Source organism: Miniopterus natalensis, chromosome X, assembly GCF_054644295.1.
Source record: "Miniopterus natalensis isolate mMinNat1 chromosome X, mMinNat1.hap1, whole genome shotgun sequence".
NCBI lineage: Eukaryota > Metazoa > Chordata > Mammalia > Chiroptera > Miniopteridae > Miniopterus > Miniopterus natalensis.
Window position 1 is genome coordinate 10,438,864 of NC_142103.1, and position 27,282 is coordinate 10,466,145.

The 27,282-nt window shown below is 43.0% G+C and overlaps 2 protein-coding genes and 1 pseudogene across 2 annotated transcripts; 2 read left to right on the plus strand and 1 right to left on the minus strand.

The window, feature by feature from the left end:
• Nucleotides 1–441: 441 nt before the first annotated feature.
• RBMX2 (RNA binding motif protein X-linked 2) lies at nt 442–13,935 on the minus strand. The gene is made up of 6 exons (XM_016215970.2): nt 13,906–13,935; nt 13,579–13,694; nt 12,123–12,174; nt 6,718–6,847; nt 4,507–4,684; nt 442–4,068 (listed from the first exon to the last, which is right to left on the minus strand). The coding sequence occupies exons 1-6, from the start codon at nt 13,908–13,910 to the stop codon at nt 3,560–3,562; spliced, it is 990 nt and encodes a 329-aa protein (XP_016071456.1). The 5' UTR covers nt 13,911–13,935; the 3' UTR covers nt 442–3,559.
• Nucleotides 13,936–17,878: 3,943 nt separating this feature from the next.
• Nucleotides 17,879–20,196, plus strand: LOC107539443 (ATP synthase F(0) complex subunit k, mitochondrial pseudogene; annotated as a pseudogene).
• Nucleotides 20,197–21,134: 938 nt separating this feature from the next.
• On the plus strand, nt 21,135–22,142 carry GPR119 (G protein-coupled receptor 119). The gene has a single exon (XM_016215962.2). The coding sequence runs from the start codon at nt 21,135–21,137 to the stop codon at nt 22,140–22,142; it is 1,008 nt and encodes a 335-aa protein (XP_016071448.1).
• The last annotated feature ends 5,140 nt before the right edge of the window (nt 22,143–27,282 follow it).

The following is a 27,282-nucleotide window of genomic DNA, read 5'->3' on the forward strand; positions in this document are numbered from 1 at the left end:
GTATTTAAAAGGTCGCAGGTCTGCTTTGCTGAAGTCAGGGCCACATGACTTCATGTGGTTGGAAAATCCTGGGACCCTGAAACATGGGTGGGAACATCAGGTCAGACTTCCCTGATGGTTTTAGCTCTGTAGACACCCCCACCCAGCTCTCAGCAAAGGGGGCCACTCTTACCTAGTAAGAGCTTACACTTGCCCTGTGCTGATAAGACGCTGCAGAGGCTGCTCCTCCCACCCACCAATGCCCCTCTCCTTGTTAACTAGGCTGATAAATAGGGTTAAATCCCAGCATAGCATGACTGGGGAAGTGCCTGGGCCTGATAAAGAAGAGTAGACACTGAAGAGCTGCAACCATTAGCTGGAGGGTATTGCCAGGAGACAAGGAAGCACTGGGTTTGGATTTTTTTTAAATGTTTTTATTGATTTCAGGGAGAACAGAGAGGGAGACAGAGACAAAGACATCAATGATGAGTCATTGATCACCTGCCTCCTGCATGCCCCCCACTGGGGATGGAGCCCAGGCAGGCATGTGCTCTGACTGGGAATCAAACCGTGACCTCTAGGTTCCTAGGTCAATGCTCAACCACTGAGGTAAAAGCTGTCACAATGAGGAAAACCAAGCAGAAACCTCTAAAACTGCCCCCCTACCACCATCAAGAGTAAATTGTGATGGTTACTTTTTGGTGCCAAGTTGGCTTAGGCTACAGCATCCAATTAGTCAAACACAAATTCGGGTGTTGCTGTATTTTGTAGATGTGATTAACATCTACAGTCAGTTGATTTTAAGATTAGCCTGGATAATTTGGGTGGGCCTTATCCAATCAGTTGAAGGCCTTAAGAGCAAAATGGAGATTTCCCTGCAGAAATTCTGCCTGTGGACTGCAGTGTCAGCTCCTGCCCAAGAGTTTCCAGCCTGCCGGCCTGCCTTATAAATATGAAATTTGCTTAACCAGCCCCCACAACTGTGTAAGGCATATTCTTTGCTATATATAAATAATATCCCAGGGGAGATGGAGATCAGTGCCACTACTGAAAACCTAAAAGACGCAGAGAGGTAGCCCCTTTCATATATCTGGGGGTTCCTGTATGACCAGATTACAGAGATCAGCTTCAGCTTGGTTTACAGATGGGTCAGCTCAGTATGTGAGTTCAAAATGTAGATGGATGGTATCTGCATTACAGCCATAAGGGGTGGAGAAAAAAATTGTTTTCAATGGACAGAACCACAAGCAGTGCACTTGACTTGGTTTAGAAGTGGCCTAACATGAGACTACAGAATATACAGATTCCTGGGCAGTAGTGAATGGCCTGGCCTTTTAGTTAGCCTGGAAGGAAAAGGGCTGGAAGATCAGTGACAAGGTCTGATGTAAAGGCTGTGGACTGAGATGTGGGAGCGGGCAAAGTGTGAAGATTTCTGCATCACATGATAACCCCTAGCAAAGAGCATCCACCACGGAAGAGGCTCTAAACCACCAAGCAGACAAAATGATTCAGCCAGGTGAATGGGCCTTCATTAGTGGGTACCAAACAACTGGCTTGACGGTCACACAAGCAGAGTGGTCACATGGCTGATGAAAGCCCTGCTTACCAAGGCTGATCTAGCAGGATTCCTCTGACAGGCAACTTTGGCTCAAGGACTCACCACTGGTCTTGCTGAAACATTCTTAGAACTCCACAGCAATATGACTTTTCCTACCCAACCTTCTCTCTTCCTTGCCTCTCTTCTCCAGAGGTCAGACTTATATCAGTCTTACAGCTTTCCCAGACTCCTTCAGCTCCCTCCCCATTTTCCCTCTTAGGCATTTCCCCCCAAAAAACCTCTTGCACATCTAATCTAGGAGCCAAACTCACACACCAGGTAACCTAACTTAGTGCATTCGTTGTTAAAGCTCTAGTGCTCTATTTTGCAGGGTCAAAAATTCAATTTTGATAATTCAGCAGGGGTGTTAAGATCCTGTGAACTAGTTCCTACCAAACTTAGAAATAACTGCTAAATCAGAAAGACAACACTCTCAAAATGTAGAACTGCCAAGCAGACCAGACAGATATGCAATGAGAGGACAAAGTGTACCCATCTCAGCAAGAGCAGCTACTCGAAAAGCAGACTAAACCTCGAAGTAGCCTGTGTGCCTGGAACACGGAAAGGGAGCTGGCTCAGAGAGACAAGTACCATATGATTTCACTTGTATGTGGACTCTAATGAACAAAATGAACTAACAAAGTGGAGACAGACTCCTGGATACAGAGAACAGACTGGCAGCTGGCAGGGGAAGGGGTTGGGGGCTGGGCGAGAAGGGTGAAGGGATTAAGCAAAGAAAAAAAAGGAAGACTTATGGATACAGACAACAGTATGGTGACTGCCAGAGGGAAGGGGAAGAGGGATAGAAGGTAAATGGTGATAAATGGTGATGGAAGGAGACTTGGCTTGGGGTGGTGAACACACCATACAGATGCTATATTGTAGAACTGTATATCTGAAACCTGTTTAATTTTATTAAACAATGTCACCCCAATTAATTCAATAGTTTTTTACAAAGAAAAGAAAGAGAGCTGGCTAACCAACCCAGATGTCCATCCACTGAGGAATTGATAAACAGAATGCGGTATATCCAGACAAGGAGATATTATTCAGCCATAAATAAGAATTAATTAAGTACTGATACTTGCGACAACATGGATGAACCTTAAAAACATACTAAGTGAAAGATACCATACACAAAAGGCCACATACTGTATGATTCCATTCCCATGAAATGTCCAGAAGAGGTAAATTCACAGAAATGGAAATCACAGTCGTGGTAGCCAGGCCCGAGGAGGAGGAAATGGGGAGTAACTGTTTACTGGGTACAGGGTTTCACAGTGGGGTAATGAGAATGTTCTAGAACTAGACAGGGCTGGTGGCTTTACAACACTGAATGGGCTACATGCCACTGAATTGTTCCCTTTAAAATGGTTCCTTTTATGTTACATGAATTTCACCTCAATAAAAGTAAATAAATAAATAAATTGTAAGGAAAAAAACATGCGGAGACATATACCAACCAAAACAGCAGAGAAGAAAAAGCTGTTTTAAATTTTCAGAAACAGGAAGGGGTAGAGAGGGAGCGAGCTAATGTAATGAATCATTTTCACATTCACAGCCAGCAGTCTAAACCTCGTCAAGCCACACTTCTCTACTCCATGGGTCTCCCTGCCAACCAGAGGGGTCACTGCAAGGGTTCTAAACATCTATCACAAAGACTAGAATTCTAGAATTAACTGGTATTTCCCCTTTCCTGGGCATCTCATCATTAACTGGGGTCATAAAGTCAAGGGCCATATTTTAGGATACACACTCTGATAAATGCCAAGCATATTCCCAGGGACAATGGGTTTTGCTCAAAACTCCAGGACATTTGGCTATTGAAACTACTGCTCTCTCAATAACTCTAATAACTCAAGGGATTAAAGAATGCAACCTCAGAGATTCTACATACAGAAACGGTAAAAGCATAACTGAGTTTGACTGAATTTTTAGAATGTAGTTCATTTCCAATTCGAGTGAGCGGCTGCCCAGGCTGCTTCAGTGATGCCTGCGGTCACTGGGATCCGAGGGGTCCAGGTCTCGGGAGTGCCGGGCCTTTTTAGGCCTATGTGATCTGTCTCGGCTCCTACTTCTGCTTCGGTGGCTATGTCCCTCAGAACGCCCCTCATGCCGGCTGGAATATGTGTCTGAGCTTCGACCCCTGTCCCGATCCCTGTGTTTTTCTTCTCTTTCTTCTCTCCTGCTTGAGGACTTGTGCTCGTGCCTGGGCTTCTCCTTCTTCGGCTCCCTCTCCCGGTCCTCTGCTCCCCCACGGCAGGCTGTCTTGACCTCAGGGGAGCTGGGGTGGCGCTTCCGAACCTCCCTGGGCTCTGCCTTCTGACCCCTCTCTGAGTTCCTGCCACTGTGCTTTTTAGGGCCGGGGTCGTCCTTTTCCTTTATCGTCTTGCTTCGGGCAGTTGAAGAGGAGGCTGGCTTATTTTGCTCTGCCAGTACCTCCCGATCAGTCTTCTCTTTGTCTTTCTTTCTTTTCTTTTTTTCCTTTTTGTCTGGAGGGGAAAAAGGGGGGGGGGGGCACAATCAATGAGAAAAGGAAAATGGAGGAGATGGAGAACATGCAGAAGGAAAGTGTCCTTGGCAGTAGCATCAAGCGACCATAGTCTATCCTTCCAGAAAAGTGCCTCTGAGAAGCCAAGTAGCTGTATAAGGCAATTCCCACCCTTAATAACCGCTTTAAAGATCCTACTTCCAAATACAGTCATTTTTGGAGGTACTAGTGGTTAGGACTTCAACGTATGAATTTTAAGGGACACAATGTAGCCCAAAATATTAGCCTTCTGCTGATACCACCTCTTTTCTCCCAATTAAAGGTTCCCTACCCCTTGACCCCCTCCATACTTAAGAACTGATTATCAAGTCTCAGTGAATGCTAGGAAGATCAAACACTAACACTACCCAGAATCTTCTCTTAGGTCCTAAGGCTTTACCTTTTTTGTGTTTTTTGGTGGGTTTCTCATCTTCAGAGCCCTCAGATGAATTCGGTGAGGGGGTGTGAGCCCCACAGCCCTTTTCCTGGAGCTCTCTGGTCACAGTATCTGTTTCTTCTGAGTCCTTAGGAGTCCGATAGTTAGACACATGATCTACTCGGATAGTTCTTCCTTTGATCTAAGAAAGACAGGCAATGCTTCAGCAAAGACTGCCCTGTGATCATACTATATGAACCCAGCTGCAGAGAGCCATGGTTTGAACTACACCCATTACCTTCCTGCTAATTCTATTTCTGGGAAAATCTCTAAAACAGACCTGCCCAACTGGTGTGTCACAGCACATATACCAAGATATTTATTCGCTCAGCTCTCAGGACAGCCAGGTGGGGCCTGGGGCAGCTGGAGCTCACGGGGCAGTTGGACTAGGTAGCCTCCTCAGCTTACCCCAGGGTGCCATACAAGTATCTTACGTTTTATGTATGGCATGAAGTGAAAAAGTCTGGGAAGTTCTTCCCACAAGCAGCTGAGAAAAGTGTCATAATTTAGATGCACAGTGAATTACCTTCAATCTGTAACAGTAATTTATAGTGAAATATACCATGGCAGCCAGAAGAAATTCCTGAAATCAAGCTCAATGCTACAGCTGCTTCCTCGACACAGCAATTAGGGTGAGGCCAAGGCAGACCAACAGTTGGGAGGGGGGAAGGAATCTAGAAAGACCACTGTGTTGTTTTATTTTGTCCTTTGTTTTTTTCCTGGCTATATTCAATCACTTGGTTATTCCATCCAGTCCTGAAAAGACCACTGTTTTTTTTTCTTAAGTCCTCACACCTTGTTCCACCCCCACCCTACTAGAACAGCTGGCTCACACTCCAGCTGGCTCATAGTTCCACTGAAATCACACTCTCCAGGTGAGCAACAAAAAAATTAATCCCTCACTTAAAACAAAAACATTCAGGCAGATACAGACTTATTCTATAGGCAAAGCCATCTGAAATTTGAAAAATATCTGGCTTTTCTAGCTCTGATACAAGAGCAGATTTTTTTTTTAATCCTCACTTGAGGATATTTTTTCCATTGCTTTTTACAGAGTGGAAAGGAGGGCGGAGGAAGAGGAGGGGGGGTGGGGGGGGTGAGAGAGAGAGAGACATTGATGTCAAAGATACACATCAACTGGTTGTCTCCCGCATGTGCCCCAACCAGGGCCAGGAATCGAACCTGCAATGGAGGTACGTGCCCTTGACCAGGGATCAAACACTTTGACTCAAGAGCCAACACTCCAACCACTGGGCAACACTGGCCAGGATCAAGAGCAGATTTTTATTCTTATCTTTGGCCTAAGCAGCTTCTGTCATTTATCCTGTTCCCCATTTCAAAACATCTTTGAAAACCTTCCCTTTATTGTGACTCCCTTTGACTGCTGGCTCTCTTAAAAATCAAGCCTGGAACCTTGCTCTGCCCTGTCCTGTAGTCTCCAACTGATACTGGTGTAATCTGTGACAAACTCTCCAAGTCAGGATTCAACTCCCAGCCTGTGGCAATGCTTGTTCAACTGCAGTGCTTTTCCTAAATGAGCGCAGGGACTATGTGGAACATAGATAAGCCTGACTTGCCCTATCCCCTTTTCTCGGCCTAATGTCTCACTTACAAGGGTTGGGGTTAGAGGAAAAAGAAGAGAGAAAACTTTGGAATGAGTTGCTTTTGTAGAATCTGTCATCATATTTTACCCAGAGACTGTCCAGGGCCCAGTATTGATTGCTAAGTCAGTAGAGACATATAACAGACGTACACAACTATGTCCTAGGTCATGAGGCCATGATAGAGCCCCAAATTCCCTAACAGGACAGCATGGAAGAGCGGTGTTTGCTAGTCCCTGTTCTCCGATACACCAGAGACAAGAGAGGAATGTGAGGAGGAAAAGGTGAGAAATAGAGGCCTGCGGGGGGCGGGGGGGGGGGGAGCATGGCACCTATGCTCCTGGAGAGACAGTTGTTAAGAGATGGGGAAAAGGGATAGGATGAAAGGGTCATGAACCAATGGAACTATTTCCTGGGATCATTTGTTGGTCAGTATGTCCCCACACCTCTACAACCCTCACAACATACTCAGATGACCAGTACTGTCCTTGAGCCTGTGGAGATCAGGTGGGAATGAAACCAAACCCCTGCATGGTAAAAGTCCAGCCAAACCCTGCTTAGTAAGCGAACTCACCTTGATCCCATTAAAATTGTCAACAGCCAGGATTGTGCTCCTCTGGTCTTCATAGCAGAGGAAACAGAATCCTTTGGATTTCCCAGTCTTCTTGTCTCGCACCAGATTAATGTTAACAACCTCCCCATATCTATTTATTTATAAAAAAGTAAAGACACTATTGATTTAAAATGCAAAAACTTTCAGATTGCATGGCAAAATAAAATTCAAATATTATAATCCGTACAGGAGACATATCTAGAACAAGATAACACAGAGAAGTTAAAAATTTAGACAAGGATATAGCAAGACCACCCAATTAAAACATGGGTGGTAATATTAAGACTGAAGATGAATTCAAGGCCCCCAAAAAGGTCCTAATACAGAATAAAACTATAAGTCATGAAATTTTATGCATAAATTAACAAATCAAAATTTTTTAATTAAAAAACTTAGAAATACAAAGAGAAATATAATGAAAGTTATGAGAGATTTTAACATACCACTTCAAACTGATAACACAAAGTTGACGAAAATAAGGTCAGGGGAATTAAGGTAATTAATATATAATTATGTAATATAAATACAAATAAACATGTAATTAAAATATAACAATTAAATTGTTAACAAATATTAATGTCAGACTAGTAGATATAGATATATATTTGAATCTTATAAAAAGATGACAAGTTCTTCTCAAGAATCCATGAATCATGTATTAAAACTGACTACAGCACAGGATTCAAAGTAAACTTAGAACGTGCAACCTACTCTCCTGGTAATGAATGAGAGAGAAAATGAAACAAAATAAAGAAAAAGTCAATGACAGACTATTTAGAAAATTATAAAAATGAGAATAATATATATTAAAACTTATGGGATGTAGCTAAAACCAAGAAAGCAAATCTAAGGAAAGCAGATGAGAGTTAATAAAAGTCTCCCTTACTCCTTATCCAAAGGTAAAGTCCAGATAAGTTAAAGCACCACAAATTAAAAAATAAGGTCATAAAATTAAAATGGGAATTGATGGATACATTACATAACATGATCAAATACATACACCTGGGCCCGGAATCTAGCATCTTACTTAACAGAAATTACTAGAGCCCTGGCCTGTGTGGCTCAGGTGGTTGAGCACTGTGCAATGCACGAAAAGGTCACCAGTTCGATTCCTGGTCGGGGCACGTGCCCAGGTTGTGGACTCGATCCCCAGTAGGGGGGCGCAGGAGGCAGCTTATCAATGCTTCCCTTTCACATCGATGTTTCTCTCTCTCTCTCCCTTCTTCTCTCTATAAAATCAATAAAAAACATATTAAAAAAAATAAAAATAGACTTTAAAAAAAGAAATTACTAGAGATGATTCAACTAAGATCAGGAACTATTTAAGTCTATTTAACATTGTAGGTTTTGGCCAATGCAATTAGAAGAAAAGAGATATAAGAAATTAAAAAAGTAAAACTATCTCTTTTTAAAGATGATATATAGTAGTATATATAGAAAACCCAAGAGAATCAATGATAAACAATGATAAAAACAAACAGTATAACAATTCAGTAAGTTAACAAAAATAAATCATCCTCTTACATACAAGCAATACTCAGAAGATATAATCAATGGATAAAACCTATATAAAGAAAACTTTTTAAAATTCCTGAAAGATACAAACATAGACTTAAACAAATATAAAGACATCCCTTGTTCTTTGATAGAACGAGTCAACATCGTAAAGATATAAAAATCTTCCCCAAAGTTAATACTGAAATTTAATGTAATCCCAATTTAAAATACAAGTTGTTTTTTTTCCCTCTGGAGCTAGATAAGTTGATTCTAAAGTCCTCATGGAAAAATGAACAGAACAGCTGGGAAAACTTTAAAAAAAAAAACAATAAATAGAAGTAATTCTCCCAGATATTAAACACACTAAAAAGCTTCTACAATTAATCCATGTTTTACTGGCACATGAAGAGACAGACAGAATAGAACAGAAAAGAAAACCAAGAAAGAGGCTCAGGTATGTATGAAAAAGTCATGTATAATAAGGGTGACATTCCACTTTGCTGGGGAAAATATGGGCACCTTTATAAACGTTGCTGGACAACTAGATAGCCATCTGAAAAAAAAACATGAAATTGGATCCATATCTCACACACATCAGAATAACTCTAAATGGACCAGAGATTTCAATGCATAAAATTGAAACCATACAAGCACTAGACAAGAACACAGATGACTGGGTAGGGAGAAATACTTTTTTTTTTTTAATCCTCACCTGACGATATTTTTTCCAGTGCTTTTCATAGAGAGTGGGAGAGAGAGAGAGCGAGAGAGAAACACTGATGTGAGAAAGACACATCGATTGATTGCCTCCCGCAAGTGCCCTGACTGGGGCTGGGGATCGAGCCTGCAACCGAGGTACATGCCCTTGGCCGGAATCAAACCTGGGACCCTTCAGTCCGTGGGCCAAGGCTCTAACTACTGAGCAAAACTGTCTAAGGTGATTACACAAATCTATACTTGTATTAAAACCCATAGGACCATATACCCCTAAAAAGTCCATTTTACCATAAAATAATTTAAACATACAAATGAATGCCTAAAAATAAAAATAATAATTCTGCATAGCATAAAAATCACAATAAGCAAAGACAAGTGGCAAATTAGGAGAAAATATTATCTGCAATTTACATCACAGATTAAGGACAAGAAAGCTACTTTTTTCCTTTTGCTATAAAGTACATTATCAGGATAAGTGATGAAGTGGAATAAAGTCTTTAGATAGTGATACTGCATCAGTGTTGGTTTCCTGAATTTGATCACTATACGAGATTAAACAAGAGAATGTCCTTGTTTTTTGAGAAATACACATTGAAGAATTTAGGGATAAATGGGCATCATGTCTGCATCTGACTCTCAAATGGCTCAGAAAAAAATAATATGTATACGTGGAGAGAAATAACAATAAAGCACATATGGTAAAATGCTAACATCTGGGGGCTCTGAGTAAAAAGGATAATGGTATTCTTTATACTATTTTGTAACTTCTCAGTTTTAAGCCTGAAATTATTTCAAAAGAAAAAGTTAAAGAAAAAAAGAACATAGGAGCTGGCTTGAAGGGACTCCTAACAGATCCAACTGGAACAATATGAGCATCAAGAAGTAATAATGATGGCAATGTAGTATAATACATCAAACTTTTAAAAAATAAGGCCATAGTAATACGATACATGACAAAATGTTATAACAAAGAGTTAATATCCTTACTACATGAAAGGCTCTTATAAAATCAATAAGAAAATGAGGAACACACTAATAGAAAGGACAGGCAAAGGATATGAATAGGCAATTGACAAAAACAAAAGAAATAACAATGGCCTGTAAATCTATGAGAAAATGTACTCCTCGCTGATGATGAAATAAAGGCAAAGTAAAATAATAATGAGCCATATGGCAAATATTTTTTAAGATAATGCTTGCTGATTAGGGGTCAGAAAAATGGGCATTCTAGTGAGAGTGGAAATTGATATAACTTTTTCAGAGAGTAACAGAGCAATGTTTATAAAACATCTTAAAAATGCTAACACATGGATCCAGTAATTTCACCAAGGAAACTATCAGGAATGCATACAAAGATGCAGATACCACAATGAACATGGCAGCATAATTTATAACAGTAAATGTTGGAAATTATGCCCAGCAATTTTCAAAAGATGATAAAGAAGTACACCAAATTGTTAACAGTTTTTCCTTAAAGTATATTCTATTTTCTTCTTTATACCTTTCTTTTCACCAAAAGTTCTATAACGGTCCTGACCAGTTTGGCTCAGTGGTTAGAGCACTGGCCTGTGGACCAAAGGGTCTCGAGTTCAATTCCTGGTCAAGGGCATGCACCTCGGTCACAGGTTCGATCTCCAGTAGGGACAAGTGCGGGAGGCAACCAATCGATGTGTCTGTCTCACAATGATATTTCTCTCTCTGTTTCTCTCTCTCTCTTTCCTCCCTCCTCTCTCCCTCTCTCTAAAAATCAATGGAAAAAATATCGAGTGAGGATTTAAAAAAAAAGTTCTATGATATTGATAATTGATATTGATATTGATATCAATGATATCAAAAGTTCTATGATATTGATATTGATAATACCTTGATGATCAGAAAACAAACTATTTTTTGAAAGCCAGTTATCAGTGACAAAGGCAATCTTCATGGAGTGCAATGTGTGTAGCGTAACAGAGAATTAAAATAAACTCACACACTAGCTGATCACCACTCAATGCAAATAAGACAAAAACGGCTCCTAGATGGAAGGCTGGAGCAAGCAGGGGTACCATGAAGGGGTGGAAATTATAGGCTGCACCTGCTGTGGACTTCCTGAAGCCCAGAAGTTGTAGGAGGCAACCTCTATCCCTGCCATGACCCTCTCTCTGCCTGTGCGTCCGCCCAGGCCCTCCATCATGGCCCTCCCACGTGTATTGCCCGATTTCCTTCTCATGGCCTTCTGCCCTGTATGCTGCCCAACCCACTCAGCCAGGGTCTTCTGCCTATGGGACAGCACCAGCCATCCCCTGCCATGGCAATGTCTCTGCCAGGGTGTGCTGGCTGTTTGCTTGCTACATCCTGTTTGCCATGGTCCTCTGCTTGTCCATGCTATCCAGCTTCTCTGCAACAGTCCTCTGCCCCTGATACCTACACAATCCAGGGGCCGTGGTCCTCTGCTCCTGTGAGCTGCCAAGGCCCTCGGGCCCTATGGACTGTCTAATCACTCTGTGTAGCTCTGGGGTTGTGCCCAGCCCCTCTCATACCAGCTGCCACTACCAGTGTGAGCTGCCAAGACCCTCTCCTACCCAGTGCTGCTGCTATTATCTCACAAAAAAAAAGAACATTAGGTTCTCCTATTCATTCGTGTTCCTCATCAACCTGTGATTCTCAGCCTCTGGGTAAAGACATCGACTCTACTCACCTAGAAACAAAGAAAGCAAACTACTGCCTAAACCTTTTGCTTTTTTTCACCAATTCCTCCGCGCGTTGCCCTAATTCTACAAGGTGTGGGTCAGAAGGACCCTGTGATCATGAATTAACCCTAGTTTATAGGAGGCTGAAGAGATGGGCCAACATAGTATCTTCCTGGGAGTTGCAGTCTGTTCCAATGTAGGCCCACACTGAACAAGCCCCACTGAAAAAGCAGTAAAAGGAGACTGGAATCCCCGACAGCCTCCTAAAACATCCAACTTCTTGGATTTTTCCATATTGGGAGAGTTCTAGAACCATGTCTTGTGACTGAGCTAGACTAGAGGAGGAGCTCCAGCCCTCCCTATGCAGGCAGGCCAGTTAACCTCAAATTAAAATAAATGGCTTTTGTGATGCCACAAAAAGGCATTATGGAAGTAAACTACTCTGACAACCCAGAAGGCAGGAAATGAAAGAGGACTTACTGTGAGAACACACAGATGATGTCCCCTTCAGTTAGTTCATATGGAAGTCCTCCTAGAAGAGAAAACCACATTTCAGTTCAACAAACATTTACCAAATGCCTGTTACATACCATGCACTAGGCCAGGCACTGAGGGTGTGAAAAAGAGTAAGTCACAGGGCCTGCCCTCAGAGAACTCAGTTTGATGCAATGACAGAAGCACATATACAACTGCAACAGTAGCACAGAAAAAGGAGTGACTGGGTGGAAAGGTCTAAGTCACCACTAACCAAACTAATCCTCCTCACACCTAAACTCTTATGAACAAAGAAAACTGCTTCCAGGATAAAACTCTGCTTCCACAAACATATCTTGAACTCATCTGCTCCTTACTCACAAATTCACCACTAAGATCCAAAATCAGTTTAAATGTGCAAATATTAACTCCACCTCACATAGACTAAGGATTACAAAGACAATGGTTAAGCATTTCATAGGAAATAAATTCCCCTGCAAATGTTTCCTTCCTTGTCTGTAAGGTGGGGATACTAGTACTTACCTCACAGAGCTGTTATAAGAATTAAATAAAACAATGAATGTAAAGTGCTTAGCACCATGACTGGAGCAATCGCCTCTTTGAACAAACTGTCAAATTACTGGATGTGACACAAAATGAATATAGAGATGGTGATATGAACACAGAAGGCAGGAGCTAATCAGGTGAGGAAAATGAATTCTGAATGAAGGGGATTGGGGTGGGGGGGAATTAGCAGGAATATGAGAGAACAGCTAAGACTATTAATTCTAGAATCCTGTAGTTCTGGCTGTTCCACTTACTAGCTATGTGACTTTAAAAAGTCCATTAGCTTCTCAGTGCCTCAGTTTACTCAGCTGTATAATGGGGGAAAGGGAATGATAATAATGGTCTGAGACAGAGAAAGACAAACACTATAAGATTTCACTTATATGTGGAATCTAAAAAACAAAATAAATGGGCAAACAAAACAGAAACAGACTCATAGATACAGAGAACAGACTGATGGTTGCCAGAGGAGGGGGAGTTGGGGGGTATAGGTGAAAAAGGTAAAGGAATTAAGAAGTACAAACTGGTAGCTACAGAATAGTAATGGGGATGTAAATACAGCATAGAGAACATAGTCAATAATATTGTAATAACTAAGTATGGTGTCGGACAGATCCCAGGCTTAATGGGGTGATCCCTTTGTAAGTTATATAAATATCTAATCACTATGTTGTACACCTAAAACTAACATAACATTGTATGGCAACTGTAATTGAAAAATTTTTTAAACTATACAAATAACAATAACGGTCCGAGAAACAAGTTGGCAAGACTCTTAGTACAGTGAAAGGCAGACGGTAACTATAAGCACTGATTTGGCCCAGAGAGCAAACGATGTTAGGAAGCAGGGCAGCAGAGAAGGAGGAGCACAGCTGGAGAAAGCTGGGAACCTCACCCAGGAAGATCCAGGCGCTGTCTTTGTACTCGGAGTGCCAGGACACCTCCTCCGCCACCCCAAGCTGGACCTCTCGCTCATTCAGCTCGTTGATCAGCTTCACTTTAGTTAAAGGGCTGCACAGCGGGAGGAAAAGTGGACAAGTAAGTGCGGCCTGACCGGGGGTAAGGGACAGCAAAACTGGGGGACTGGTTTTCTAGAAAGTGAGCCGCTCCCGCCCCTAAGCCGGGCAGGCGCTCTACTACCCCAACCCCGTGGGTCACCCCCGGCGGCCCATCCCCAACCGGCCCCCCTGCCCCCCTCCTCAGAGAGAAGCTGAGGCCTTACTTCATCTCCGCGGTTTCCCGCTCAGCATGGAGGCATCCACTACCGCGGCGGCTGCAGGGCGCACGCGCGGCTCTGGCGCCGCGCTCCCATTGGACTGTGAGGCGCTCACGCTGCGCCGGAAGATTGCGGCTGCTCCGAACGCGCCCCGCCCCTCCGCGCCGGGGCACGGCGCCTGCGCACTAGCGCAGGAAGCGGCTTTACGCTTCGGTTCGAGTTAGCTCTTCCCGAGAATTCTCCCTCCCTCTGTGAAACGGGGCGGGGATGAGAGCCTGGTCTGCTACAAAACCCCAGTTCCTGCACGACCCCGGGCAGCGACGGGGCTAACTATAAATGTTTGTTGAATGAAGACTTGAAAAAGGTGCCTGCTATAACGAGTGTAGTCCCAGCCTTCGCTCGCAGTTCAAATCCCCACGCTGGCCAGTCGCTCACACACACACCCATCAAAGCATCCCTGTTCAGGAGTTACCGCAGGAAAGTAAAGAAGATATGTGAGAAGGTAAATCCTCTTTATCCCTCAATTCCAGTGCATAGATAACTGACCAGTTGGCCCCTATAGGCTTACTTGAATACCCAGTTTTGTGTGAGAGCTGCTCTACTCACCCTTTTCCATAGTCTCTCTCTCCTACTTAAGCAGAAGGCAGAAGTTAATATTGTTAAATTAATACCTAACACTTGAGCGGATAATGCTAGGTTATGTGCAAAGCAATTTGCATGCACTGACCCCTCTAGCCTCACAATAACCCCATAAAGTCTATATTGCCATCCCCGTTTTATAGAGGAAGAAACAGGTTCAAAGGAATTAATTAGCTTGAAAGGTACTCTGCCTCTACCCAGGGGTTCTGGTTGATTTAATCAGTCCTTACGGAGCACCTATATTTGTCCTATACAGCAAGTCTGTAGACTGGAGTGTAACGTAGGTTCTCTGCCCTCAAGGAGCTAATAATATTCTAGATATATTTACTTGATACATTTCATACCAGAAATAATCAAGAACCCATAAAGGGATGGTGGCATATAATGTGTGATTTAAGCCATACTGAAGATTTTAATCCATCTTGCATGTGTCCACATCAATACCTGGTCTCAAACCATGCATCGTCTAAAAGTGAAGGTCCAGAGCTGTGTAGTTCTGTGCAGACCTAGGTCTAAGCCCTTCATAAAAGCACTTTGATGATGATGGCGATGATGACAACTATACCCTCAATGGCTCGCCATGTACTCAGTGTCCTGTCAAGAAGCAGAACAGAGGCTTCATTCATTCTCTGCTCCTCCCCACTCTAACCCAGCTATTCATTAACTTTGTAGAATTATCTTAGCAATGAAAACTAAACAGTGACAGATTGCATGTGGGTTTTATCTGCTCCTAGAGATCTTAGGTTGCTTAGTTGTATGGTTGAAGTAGCCCCTGCAGATGCAGCATTATCTGGTTGGATTACTCAGGCCACTGTGAAATGAGAATTGAGGCTAGACCACTTCATAGTTCTTCTGTTCTGAGTCATTATCTCATGCCTCCTAACTCTTTCAGTACTCTTATACCTGCCCCAGTCCCTATTCTCCAGCCTTTCCTCCCACTGGTCTCCAACAGGAAGCTTCAACTTCAGCCATACTCTAATTCTATTCATTCACTTAAGGGCCCCTTTCATTGTGTAAACTAGACACCTCTGCTGAGATAGCCCCATACCCCGGGGCCACTGTCCTCTCACTGAATGAAACCTGCCCCAGCTCCAAACTCCCATCAAGGCATCGCTCAAGCAGAAAACCTTTCCTCGCCTTACCAGCCCACAGTGATGGTTCCCACTTTGGAACTCTGCAGCACATCACAGTTCTTTTATGTTCTTCCCCCAGAAAGACTATAAGATCCTAGAAGGTAAAGGCTCTGCATTTTTAAGCCCTCAGCACCTCAGACCTCAAACATTTTCCTGCACACATAGCAAGCAACCAATACACTTACTGGTTAATGAAATTGAAAATACACAAAACTGTAGTTACCTTTAGGAAAACAGATGAGTATAGGGGGAGAGAGGCTTTTCTTTCCTTTCTATATTGTTAGAATTTTCTTACCTTTATCCAGATATTGCTTACATTTTTATTGCCATGTTATCTTAGCAGAGAGATCATGACCTTTATATTAGCACTTTTGTCTTTCATTCATTCAAATATCTATTTAACAGCTGTTATATGCTAGACACTGTTCTAGGTGCTGGGGTTATAACAGTAAACAAGGCAAGCAGAGTTCCTGTCCTCTTGGAGTTTACATTCTTGTTGGGAAAAAGGCAAATAAACATAAAAGTATATATTCAATGTTGATAAGTGGTATGAAGGAAAAACAAAGCAGGGTAAGGGGACAGACAGTGACAGAATGTTGCTATTTATAAAGGGTGATTGATTAAAGAAGGCTTCCCTGATAAAGTGACATGGAGGCAGAGACCTGCAAGAAGATGGGGAGCAAGTCATGGAGTATCTAGGAGAAGAGTGTTCCCAGCAGAGGGAACAATAAGTGCAAAGGTCCTGAGACAGGAGTGTGTTTGAAAAACAACAAGGAAGCCAGAGTGGCTGGAGAGGAGGAGCAGGCCAGGAGAAGAATGATAGGAGACATTTATTTAACAAAATCTGATTTAGTACCCTACATGTATACCATTGTTCTAAGTACTTTACATACATTAACTCATTTACTTCTTACAACAACCCTATAAGATAGATACTATTGTCCCCATTTTGCAGATGAAACTGAGGCACAGAGAGGTTAATTCACTTGCCCAAGGCCACACAGCTGGTAAATGGTAGAGCCAGGAATTGAACCCAGGTATTATTACTCCAGAGTCTGCATCCTAAGCCACAGAATAAGTGGGGACAGAGGAGCAGATTAGGCAGGGCCATGTTGAGTAGAAACTTTGGATTTTGCTCAATGTGAGGCAAGAAACCACCAAAGGATTTTATTCTGACTTACCTTTTAGCAGGATCACCTTGGCTGCAGACTGGAAAGGCAGGGAGAGCAGATGGGGCACCTAGGGTAGAAGCAGGAAGATTAGTTAGGAAGCTCTGCAATAATTCAGGCAAGAGATGATCGTGTTTTGCCTCAGGATGATAGCAAAGGAGGTGATGTTCCATGTTGGTATTTTTTTTTTAAGCTAAAACATACATTTAAAAAATAAATAGGAACACACATGATGCCAACATAAAGGCATATACTGTGTTTGTAAGTGCTCAGGTGCTGGGCTAGACGCTGGTGATACCACAGTGAACAAGACCACAAGACCCAGTCCCTACACTTGACCGGCTCACAATGTTGCCTGATATGTTGCCACATATGAATAAATGTAATAGAAAGTGATGAGTGTCATAATAAAGGTATGAGTGAAATGCTATTGGAACCAGATAAGGAATTGTTTAATTCTGACTACTGAAGGTCAGAGAGACCCTGGGGTAGAAAGCAGATTTGGGGAAAGCTATAGAGGCAGGTGACATGTTGGCTGGCAGCATTCTTCTTGTGTGTGCTGGGGGTTGGCATCCCTTGAGAGGCTGAAGGCAGGTTTTCAAAGCTGTAGGATGATGCCACACATATTTCATTCTCTCTCTGTTCAGCAACTTACCTTCTGGAGAGAACAGGTAGCAAGTCAGAAGAATATAGACTCTGAGGCTTGACAGGTTTGAGTTCAAATCCCAGTCACACCATTTGCTAACTGTAAAACGTTGGTCAGTTTAGTTGGCCTCAATAATTTGTGCATTGATGATAATATCACTTCACAGGAATGTTGTGAAATTAAATGATATCATACATGTAAAGTTTGTCTGATAAGAGGTAGGTGTTACTAATATTAATAACCTTCTCAGGTTCCAAATACCCCCAGCCATTGTTACAACCCTCAAATTGTTTCAAACCCCCCTCCAAATCTTACCCCCAGCTCTTCCTCAGGGAAAAGTTGGAAATGGCTGTCTGAGAGACAGAGGGCTGCAGTGTGCAATGCAGGCTAGCATGACCCCTTCAGCTCAGTCTTTTTTGATGAATAGCCTTCGAGAAAGACTTTCAGTGAAAAAGCGAGAAGTATTCATTGACTATATATTTTCTACTCTCACCTCACCCCACCCCATAAGCCATGGTAATGAACCAAAAATGTCTATGCCTCATTACCCAACTCCTACTCTGCAGGGGAGGGAAGGATTTCAAAGTACTGGCCCAACAATATAAATAAATAAAAGGAGCAAAAAGGGTCTGAGCCCGGAGTGGCCAATGAAAAGGTTTCCATACTCACCGTGCTCCTCTGGCCTGCAGAAAGGCTTGGCTAAGATGCAACACGATCACAGCAACTCAGAAGCACCTAGACGGATCTTTCCTTTTAGAGGCCTGCCTGTTTATATAGCTGGATGGGATCAAAGGCTTTCCAAGGACTGCTTTCTCCCTGCAGAGTGCCTGCCCTCTGCTGGGCTTTCTGGTCATTGGCGTTTTGGCATCTTAGGCCTTCAAGCTGCTGTTTCCTGGCTAAGTAGGAACCTTTGTAGTATTGCAACCAAATGTCTCAGGCAGTAGGCACTGCCGAGCAGCAATATAACCAGGACCTAGTTTTTGAACTGTCTCCTCACATTAACACTTTAGCTCAGTTTATTAGTTCCTACTACTGTTCTAACAAATTACCACAAATTTAGCATTTAAAACAACACAAATTGGCCCTAGCTGTTTTGGCTCAGTGGTTAGATCATCAGCCCTTGGACTGAAAGGTCTCAGGTTCATTTCTGGTCAATGGCACATACCTCGGTTGTAGGCTCAATCCCTCGCCCTGGTAGGGGTGCATGTAGGAGGCAACCAATCGATGTGTCTCTCTCACATCGATGTTTCTCCCTCTGTCTCTCTCTCCTTCTCCCTTCCACTCTCTCTGAAAAACAATGGAAAAAACATCCTCAGGTGAAGATTAAAAACACATACACACAAATTGATTAGCTTACAGTTGTCAAGATCAGAAATCTGAACTCAGCTTTCCTTGGCTGACATTAAAGTATTCAAATATTTGAATCGCCTGAGGAACTTTTAAAACTCCAGATGCATAGGTCACACCCCAGACTAATGACAGTGGAATCTCTTGGTGTGTGACCCAAATGTCAGTAGTTTTGGAATCACCAAGTAATTCCACTACACAGCTAAAGTTAAGAATCATCTCACTAGATCAGTGGTTCTCAAAGTGTGATCCCCAAACCAGCAGCATCAGCATCACCTGGGAACTTGTTAGAAATTCAGATTCTCAGGTCCACTGCAGACCTAATGAATCCCAAACTCTGGGGATGAGGCCCAATACCTATAGGGGATTCTTATGGGCTTGAAAAGGGCCATCTTGACTCCGTGAATGGAATCTAGGGCTGGGGAAACAAAAAGCACACTTTAGATCCAGGTGTAGAATTTGGCCAGATGCCAAGCAACTGAAATCAGCCTTCTAATGGATGGAAGGAAGAATAAGAACACTTCTCAGGCTGGCAACTGGAATACCAAGTCCCCACACCACAGCCTTTCTGATCCTTTGTAGGAGAGTCATCTGCCAAAGGCCTACTCTGTTTTTCAAAACATCTGAATGTATTTGCCTCCAACTCTGCACCTTGCTCCACTCCCTCACTTCAAATAACCTTTCCCATTTGTGCTCTCACCTGAACTGTGTAAATAAGCTTCTAACGGCTCTTCTCCCCACTCCCCTCTTCTTGGTATCCAAGAAGAGAGTAGCAGGCAAAAGGTTAGTTCTAATGTACCTGAGCAAATGGATATACAACCTAAAATAGGAGCGGCATACACATCTGCCCTTCCTGAACCCATTTCACCTGCCTCAACAACACTGTCATCGCTGGGAAGTGGAAAATTCCACAACCAAACATTAAAGCAGACACTTTCTAGAATGCAGTCCACCGCCTCTCCTTCTGTCCCAGAGATAACTCGGGTCTATAGGATCAAGAAAGGCAAAGATCGGAGGGGTAGCTCCGTACGTTGAAGGACACAGCCTGCGGAATTCGTGCTTTTTGCAAGATTGAAATCAGGGCAGGTCCAGAAACTGATGCCCAATTCCAATTCACTGGTATCAAAAAATATTTCAACTCTTATAGTCTCATGGGTAGAATGAATTGTGTACTGGCCACATATGGAGGCATTGCTTTGCTGGTTTTATACGTCAAGTTAAGGCCTAAAAAAACTCCAGCTGTGAAAGCAACATAAAAGGATTCTAAACTGTACCTCATCTGTTAATTTCCCATGCCTGGAGAAGCTAATGTCAACTCATTATGTGATACTCAATTTATACAATAAATTATGAACCTGGAAAAATAAAAAAAGAAAGGCAAAGATCAAGAAAGGCAAGGTCACAGGGTAAAGAAAGGCAAGGCTCGCAGCCACTACTCATGACCAGAAACGTGGCCTGACATGGTGCAGAAAAATTCTCAATGAGTATATCCAACAGATGCAGCCTTAGACGGGGATGGGCTCTATTCTAAACAGAATGAAGGCTATTAATAATTCTCAGCTTTGTTTTTCCCTCCCTTCTAAATCCAAAACTGAGTTCTGAGGGGTGAGAAAGAGGGGAACAGCACACCCTGTTTGAGAAAATTAGAATCTGAGGTGTTTGGAAGCAAAAGATAAGAAACAGCTTCAATGTGTGGAAAATCCCCTGGAAGTATGCCGGGCCCTGACATAACTTGCCTGCCCTCACTTCCCACTTCAACTGATTGTGATCATCTTGCTTGATTAAAAGCTGTCCTAATAAATAGCAAATAAGAGTTATCAAGCAAATGCTTGATTAAGCTGAGGTTAGTTGTTAAGCTTGAGGCTGAGGAGGAAGAGAGGTGTGCTTCAAGTCAATTATATCTTCTGCCAGACAGATGACCCGCTGAACGCTCCAGTCCGTGAAGCATCAGTGAAAGGAGAGAGAGCCTGGTGAGACAGTGTGCACTGGGTACTTGCGAGTTGTCTAGTAACTTGGTTGTTGGAGGGGGAGGGACTAGCTCAGGGCCCAGGGGAGGTCTGCACAGGGATTGCTGCCTTCAGAGAGCTGGAGAGGCAAGAGGCTGAGGACTGAAAAGGGAGGGTGGGTGATTCTTAATAACCAGCAGGATCCCAAAGATGGCAAGCTGCCAGCCTGGACTGCCAGTGATGGCCAGAACTGTGCTGCAGCTCTGAATCCGCAGCTCCTTCTCCTCCAGCCCCTGAGAATCTGAGCTGGAGAGCCAGCATGCCCTGGTAAGTGGGAATCCTGCCACTTCCAGACATGGAGTCATCTTTCCCATTTGGAGTGATCCTTGCTGTCCTGGCCTCCCTCATTATTGCTGCCAATGCCCTAGTGGCCGTGGCTGAGCTGCTGTTGATCCACAAGAATGATGGTGTCAGTCTCTGCTTCACCTTGAACCTGGCTGTGGCTGACACCTTGCTTGGCGTGGCCATTTCTGGCCTAGTCACAGACCAGCTCTCCAGCCCAGCTCGGCCCACGCAGAAGACCCTGTGCAGTCTTCGGATGGCATTTGTCACTTCCTCCGCAGCTGCCTCTGTCCTCACGGTCATGCTGATTGCCTTTGACAGGTACCTTGCCATCAAGCAGCCCCTCCGCTACTTGCAGATCATGAATGGGTTCGTGGCTGGAGCCTGCATTGCTGGGCTGTGGTTGATGTCTTACCTCATTGGCTTCCTCCCACTTGGAGTCCCCATATTCCAGCAGACCACCTACCAGGGGCCCTGCAGCTTCTTCGCTGTGTTTCACCCGCGCTTTGTGCTGACCCTCTCCTGCGTTGGCTTCTTCCCAGCCCTGCTCCTCTTCATCTTCTTCTACTGTGACATGCTCAAGATCGCCTCTCTGCACAGCCAGCAGATCCGGAAGATGGAACATGCAGGAGCCCCGGCTGGAGCCTGCCGGCCCCCACGGACTGCCAGCGACTTCAAGGGTCTCCTTACTGTGGCTGTTCTCATTGGGAGCTTCACTCTGTCCTGGACCCCATTCCTTATCACTGGCATTGTGCAGGCGGCCTGCCAGGAGTGCCACCTCTATGTAGTCCTGGAACGGTACCTGTGGCTGCTCGGTGTGGGCAACTCCCTGCTCAACCCACTCATCTACGCCTGTTGGCAGAAGGAGGTGCGGCAGCAGCTCCACCAGATGGCCCTGGGAGTGAGGAAGGGGCTCGCCTCCTTCCCCCTCCTTCTCAGGGCCAGGCACGGTGGCCCAGAGTTGTCAAGGGAAAGTTCCTGTCACATCGCTACTATCTCCCACCCACAGCTTGATGGCTAAGACGGTAAGGGCAAAGAAGTTTCAAAGTGCCTCTTCCCTCCTCTCTCTAGGTCCCAACCAGGAGATCAGATGGAGCTAAGGGAATGAAAGCACCTATTTCAGGCAACTAACCACCCCCCCAACCCCCCTCACCTACACTGAGAAATAACTGAGGCAGGGCGCTGACTTTCTTCTATAATCCAGTTTCACCATTTCCAATCTCCATTCCTCTCTGTCCTTCTCTTGCAATGAGTCTATTTCTCCTGTACAGGTATTACTTACTTAAAGCACTAAATGTACTACTGGAAAGACGCTTAAAAGTCAAACCCTATTTTTTAATACACTAGAGCAGCACCAGACAATAGAAATAAAATGCAAACCACATACATACCTTTAAATGTTCTATTAGTCACATTAAAAAAGTAAAAAAGAAAAAACAGGTGAAATTAATGTTAATGTTTCATTTAACCCAATATATCCAAAACATTATTTCAATATAATCAATATAAAAAACTATTACATTATTTTTTTCATTCTAAACCTTTGAAGTTGGGTGTGTATTTTACCTTTACAGAACATCTCATTCAAACTAGCCATATTTCAGATGCTCAATAGCCACATGTGGCTAGTGGCTACCATATTTTACAGCACAGCACTAGAGAAATAAGGTCCTGTTTTTGTTTTGTTTCTTAATCTATCTTTATTGATTTCAGAGAGAGGAAGAAAGAGGGAGAGAGAGATAGAAATATCAATGATGAGAGAGTCATTGATCGGCTGCCTCCTGCACGCCCCACACTGGGGATCGAGTCCACAACCTGGGCATGTGCCCTGACCAGGAATCAAACCGCGATCTCCTGGATCATAGGTTGATGCTCAACCGCTAAGCCACGCCGGCCAGGCAAGGTCCTGTTCTTTTTAACTGTTTACTATAGTGATTGCTTTGGTAAAGTGAGGAATCCTGTCCCCCTGACATAAATCAGACATTTTAAGTAGTGAGTGTGCATAAAATGTAGGAACCTGTATTAGATTCTAAGATGTGTCTTTCCCCACACTTCATGGTGTTCAAGACAGTGTTTCTTTGGGAAATAGCCTATCCTGTGATTATTTCTATTAACTCTCCCAGTCCACCACCTTTCGAACTTTGTGGTGGCCTCTCCCCTCAGCTGGCCTCTTATTTCATTTGTAGCTTCTTGCCGATGACAATGCTGAACCACAGATTCTGAGACACTGAAAGGGGAGGAAGAAGGAAAAGGGGTCGGTACCAAGGAAGGCACTACCAAGCTCTCTAAATTTGACCCACTTTGCTCATCAGAGCTTATCTTTCTTCCATTTACTCCCAAACTTTCATTTTCCTAAGAAACTCAGTTGCATAAGAGAATGTCTCCAAAATGGCTCCGGAGACCAGCTGAGGAGCAGGTGCCTCTTTCTGCTCTCTGTGTGTACAGAAAATGACTGTTGGCATCTGGGAATTATGTTCCTCAGGCTCCCTCTGGGAAACCCTAGCAGCAGAAATTCAAAACCAGAGTGGGGAAGAAACCCAGGAACTATGCTCAGCCTTCCTGGGCTTCCCTGTAACCCTTTCCTCAACCTCCTGATCTCCAGAGTGAATTCCTAGAAAGTTTGTCTCTTAAAGACCTAAACTAGATTATCTCCCTAGAAAACTGAATAGACAAAAGAGGGCAAGAAGAAATCTCAACAGTATGGATTAATTTGTCTGGGAGTTGGTGCCAAAACAACCTCAGAAGGTTAATGTCTCTGTATCACTAAAATGATGGCTTGAGAACCTGGATGCTTTGCACTTGGGTTTTAATTTCTTTTCAGTTTTCGATGAACTCCCAGCTTGCTCTTCCCAAGTTGTTCAGAGGTTAATGATCATCCCTTTCAATTCCTTACGCTCAGAAATTCCCTTCTCCCTATCTTCAAACTCCACCTTGAGCACAAATAGCCTGTTTCTCACTAATTTATTCTAATGCGTAACCCCTCCTTTGGTAGATCTTTTTGCAGTTGCTTTGCTTACCACTCTGGCCCAGAGGAAGACTGTGCCTGCCCTCACCATAGTAGGTTTTATATTCCTTCAACTGAAGAACTTTTGGCTCTCGAGGGGATGATGGAAGCCAATATGCTTTGAAGTGTTGAGCACCCAGCAAGGACCAGTTATGCCAGCAATAAGGACCACTCTTGGATTGGGTTATGAGTTACTGGGAACTAGGTAAAACACAAACAGTAACTGAGTTTTTGGACAAAGCTTAATTTCTTGGCCTTGCTGCAAAGGATTGATCTTGCCAAGGTAATGCAAGCAAAGTATAATGAAAATTAGTTATAGGAGAGAGGCAGGAGCTGAATCGAGGCTAGGTGATTGTTACTAGGTTCAGTCTAAGAAACTCTGCTATCCCTAGGAGTCGGTATGTGCAGTGGAAAAATCACAGACTTTGAAGTCCCACAGACCAGCGTTCAAATTATGATTCAGTCGTTTAAATTCTCAAAGCTGCAGTTTCCTCATTTGTAAAGTTGGGGTAATGATGCCTACCTTATACAGTTATAGTGAAGACTGACTCTGATAATGTATGTGAAACATGCCTAGTAAACGACAGCACATTGTTAGTGCTTAGAAAATGTTCTGTCCGTCTTCCTTAAAAATCCTGAAGAATTAAACATCCAGCTGGCCAATTTAAGGGAGCCCATCATATCTGTAGACATGATGGCCTCCAGGACAAGGACAATTAGGCCCCGAACTGTGAATTCCTCAACCCCTAAATAAGGTTTTTCAAAATGAGTGATCAGAGATGACTCAGGCTGAAAAACACAAACAGTAGATCTAATATCTTAGCAGGATCAAGACAGAACAGATACAGGCAAGGCAATACAATCATCTACTTGGGCTTAACAGTAACTGCAATTAAAAACACTGCATTTTAAAAGCCACCAAGAGCAAAGATACAGCACGCTATGTGAAAGTCTAATGGCTTTCTTTGACGCAAGCTCCTTCCAAGATAAGGGAATGCATTGGAGAAACATTTAGATTTCATTCATGCATCCAGTGTTGTCCCCAGATGGATGTGCAAAAAAGCCAGATTCTGTTAAGCAATTTGACCAAAATAGCCCAAAGATATTAAGACCTTGTAGGACCGAATGTAGGTCAATCAGTCCCATGTATAATTTCTATGAATAGCTTATTGTGAATTTGTTATAAAAATTGCAACATGACTAAGTTTTATTCTGACTTCTCAGGTAGCTAATGTTATACATAGCACACCTCCGTTTCAGAGGATTACTCTCAAGAACATAAGAACACACAGCCCTCTGTACAGGGGCATTTTGAGTGGTCCCACAAGCGTTAGAGGCAGGTTGCCCTAATCCATAAACACTCACCTGCTGCCCACATGACCAATAAGCCCATCTCTGAGAGCTGGCCAGCTAGAGTTAGCCTTGGGATATCTTTTCCCTATACGGAGAAGTGTACATGGTTCAAACGGGAAATGAACTCGTGGCTTTCATTTCATTCTCACTCAGTAACTGGCCAAACTGAATAGAGACCAGTGAAATCAGCAGGCGTAAGAGAAACTTCAAGGACACAAATAGAACAAGAGTAAAAATGGTGTTGATAGCTGGGCAACAAGAACAGCAACGGACCTAAGGCCAGAGCACAACTCCTTGGCGACTGTCAGCCACTCACTTATTTTGTTACTCTTTCAGTAACTTCTATGTCATCTTTCAAACTGCTGACTGATTTGGAATCTTCTTTAAATTAAAAAAAATTATTTGTTATTTCTGCAGTCATATAAACTCAATGATGGTAGCTACAAGTGTCAACTGTCATTCATCTATCTGTCTATCCATCTGTGTACCTACCCCACAAACATTCATTCAGAGCTCGGTATTAAAATTGCTCCAGCTTTGCTGGGATTCATTAGAGATATATATTGATGTATATATGATTTTCATGATTATTTTCTGATTATAAAAGCAGTATTTGTTCATTTTAGAAATTTTTGAAAATATATAAAGCTACCCATAACTGTATCATCCAGAGATGATCAGTTACTCTTTTATCTGTTTCCTTCGCTTAACATTATATTATGCATTTTCCTGTCATTTTCTTCAAAAATATAACCCGTAAAGGTTGCATGCTTTTTCAACCTGAGTATATAATATTTTAACCATTTCTCTATAGTTGTACATTTATGTTATTTCCAATTTCTCACTTATAATACCATTATAAATACTCCTGTGTATAAATATTTGACATGTCTGTTTAATGGCTTAGGATACATTCTCCAAGGCAGTATTACTAGGTCAAGGAACATTAAACATTTATAAGAATTCTCAGTCATATTTTTGCTGGCATTTCTCGAAGTGTAATGTTTCCCTAGGATATCTGAAGTGTAATATTTCCCTAGGATAACAAAAGTCAAAAGTGAGCCATAAATGAACAGACCACACTGATATGAATCTCGAAGAAAGAAAAGTGTATAGCTTCCTGAAAGTATAAACCATACCGAGGGCTTTTGCCCAGTTGTTGCTCATAAAAGGAAGCCTATTGCTATGTCCTACTGCTATGTCCTACTGCTAGAGTTAATCTGCAAATTTAGAAACCTGGACTAATGGGACACAGCCCTTAAGAACAGACCTCACAGCACAACTAGATCATCAATACGGCACTGTATGACATCCAAGCATTGGTTTCAATGTGTTTTCACTCTTAAAATTTTCGGAGGTAGTTGCTTTGTGCAATACCGTAAAATGCTAAGGCACGAGAATATGAAAACACGATCACATGGAGCCAGGAGACAGGTCTTGATGCAGTTAAGCCTTGAAGCTGTAGTCTCGCAGCCTTGCTGAAAAGGAAAGGTGTGCTCCATCTAATGGATCAACTGGGGCAGGGTAAAGTTCATGAGAGCTTACCATGCTACTACCCAACCATATGTTCACTGGATTTACAAGCTGTTGGGACCATAATCAGCCACTGAGCTCAAAGAGCCCTCTCATGAGGAGTCCTAGAAACGACCAGTGCAGCTGCTCAGGGTCTCAGACTCTGTTTCAATGCACAAAGCAGTTCCTGTGTTGTTTTTCAAAACACCTTCTGTACAATGGGGCAGGCAGGATTCATTTGCTCCAGAGCACTAGAGGGACTAAAATCTGTAAGACCAAGAGCCTGGGGGGG

Bases quoted from the DNA above. Each gene is read 5' to 3' on its own strand.
- RBMX2 (XM_016215970.2), bottom strand. The intron at 12,175-13,578 runs GTGAGGTTCCCA...TTTCTCTTCTAG, and splicing joins CAGCGCCTGGATCTTCCTGG to GAGGACTTCCATATGAACTA. The intron at 4,069-4,506 runs GTAAAGCCTTAG...TTTCCCCTCCAG, and splicing joins CACCAAAAAACACAAAAAAG to ACAAAAAGGAAAAAAAGAAA.
- GPR119 (XM_016215962.2), top strand. From the start codon at position 21,135: ATGGAGTCATCTTTCCCATTTGGAGTGATCCTTGCTGTCCTGGCCTCC.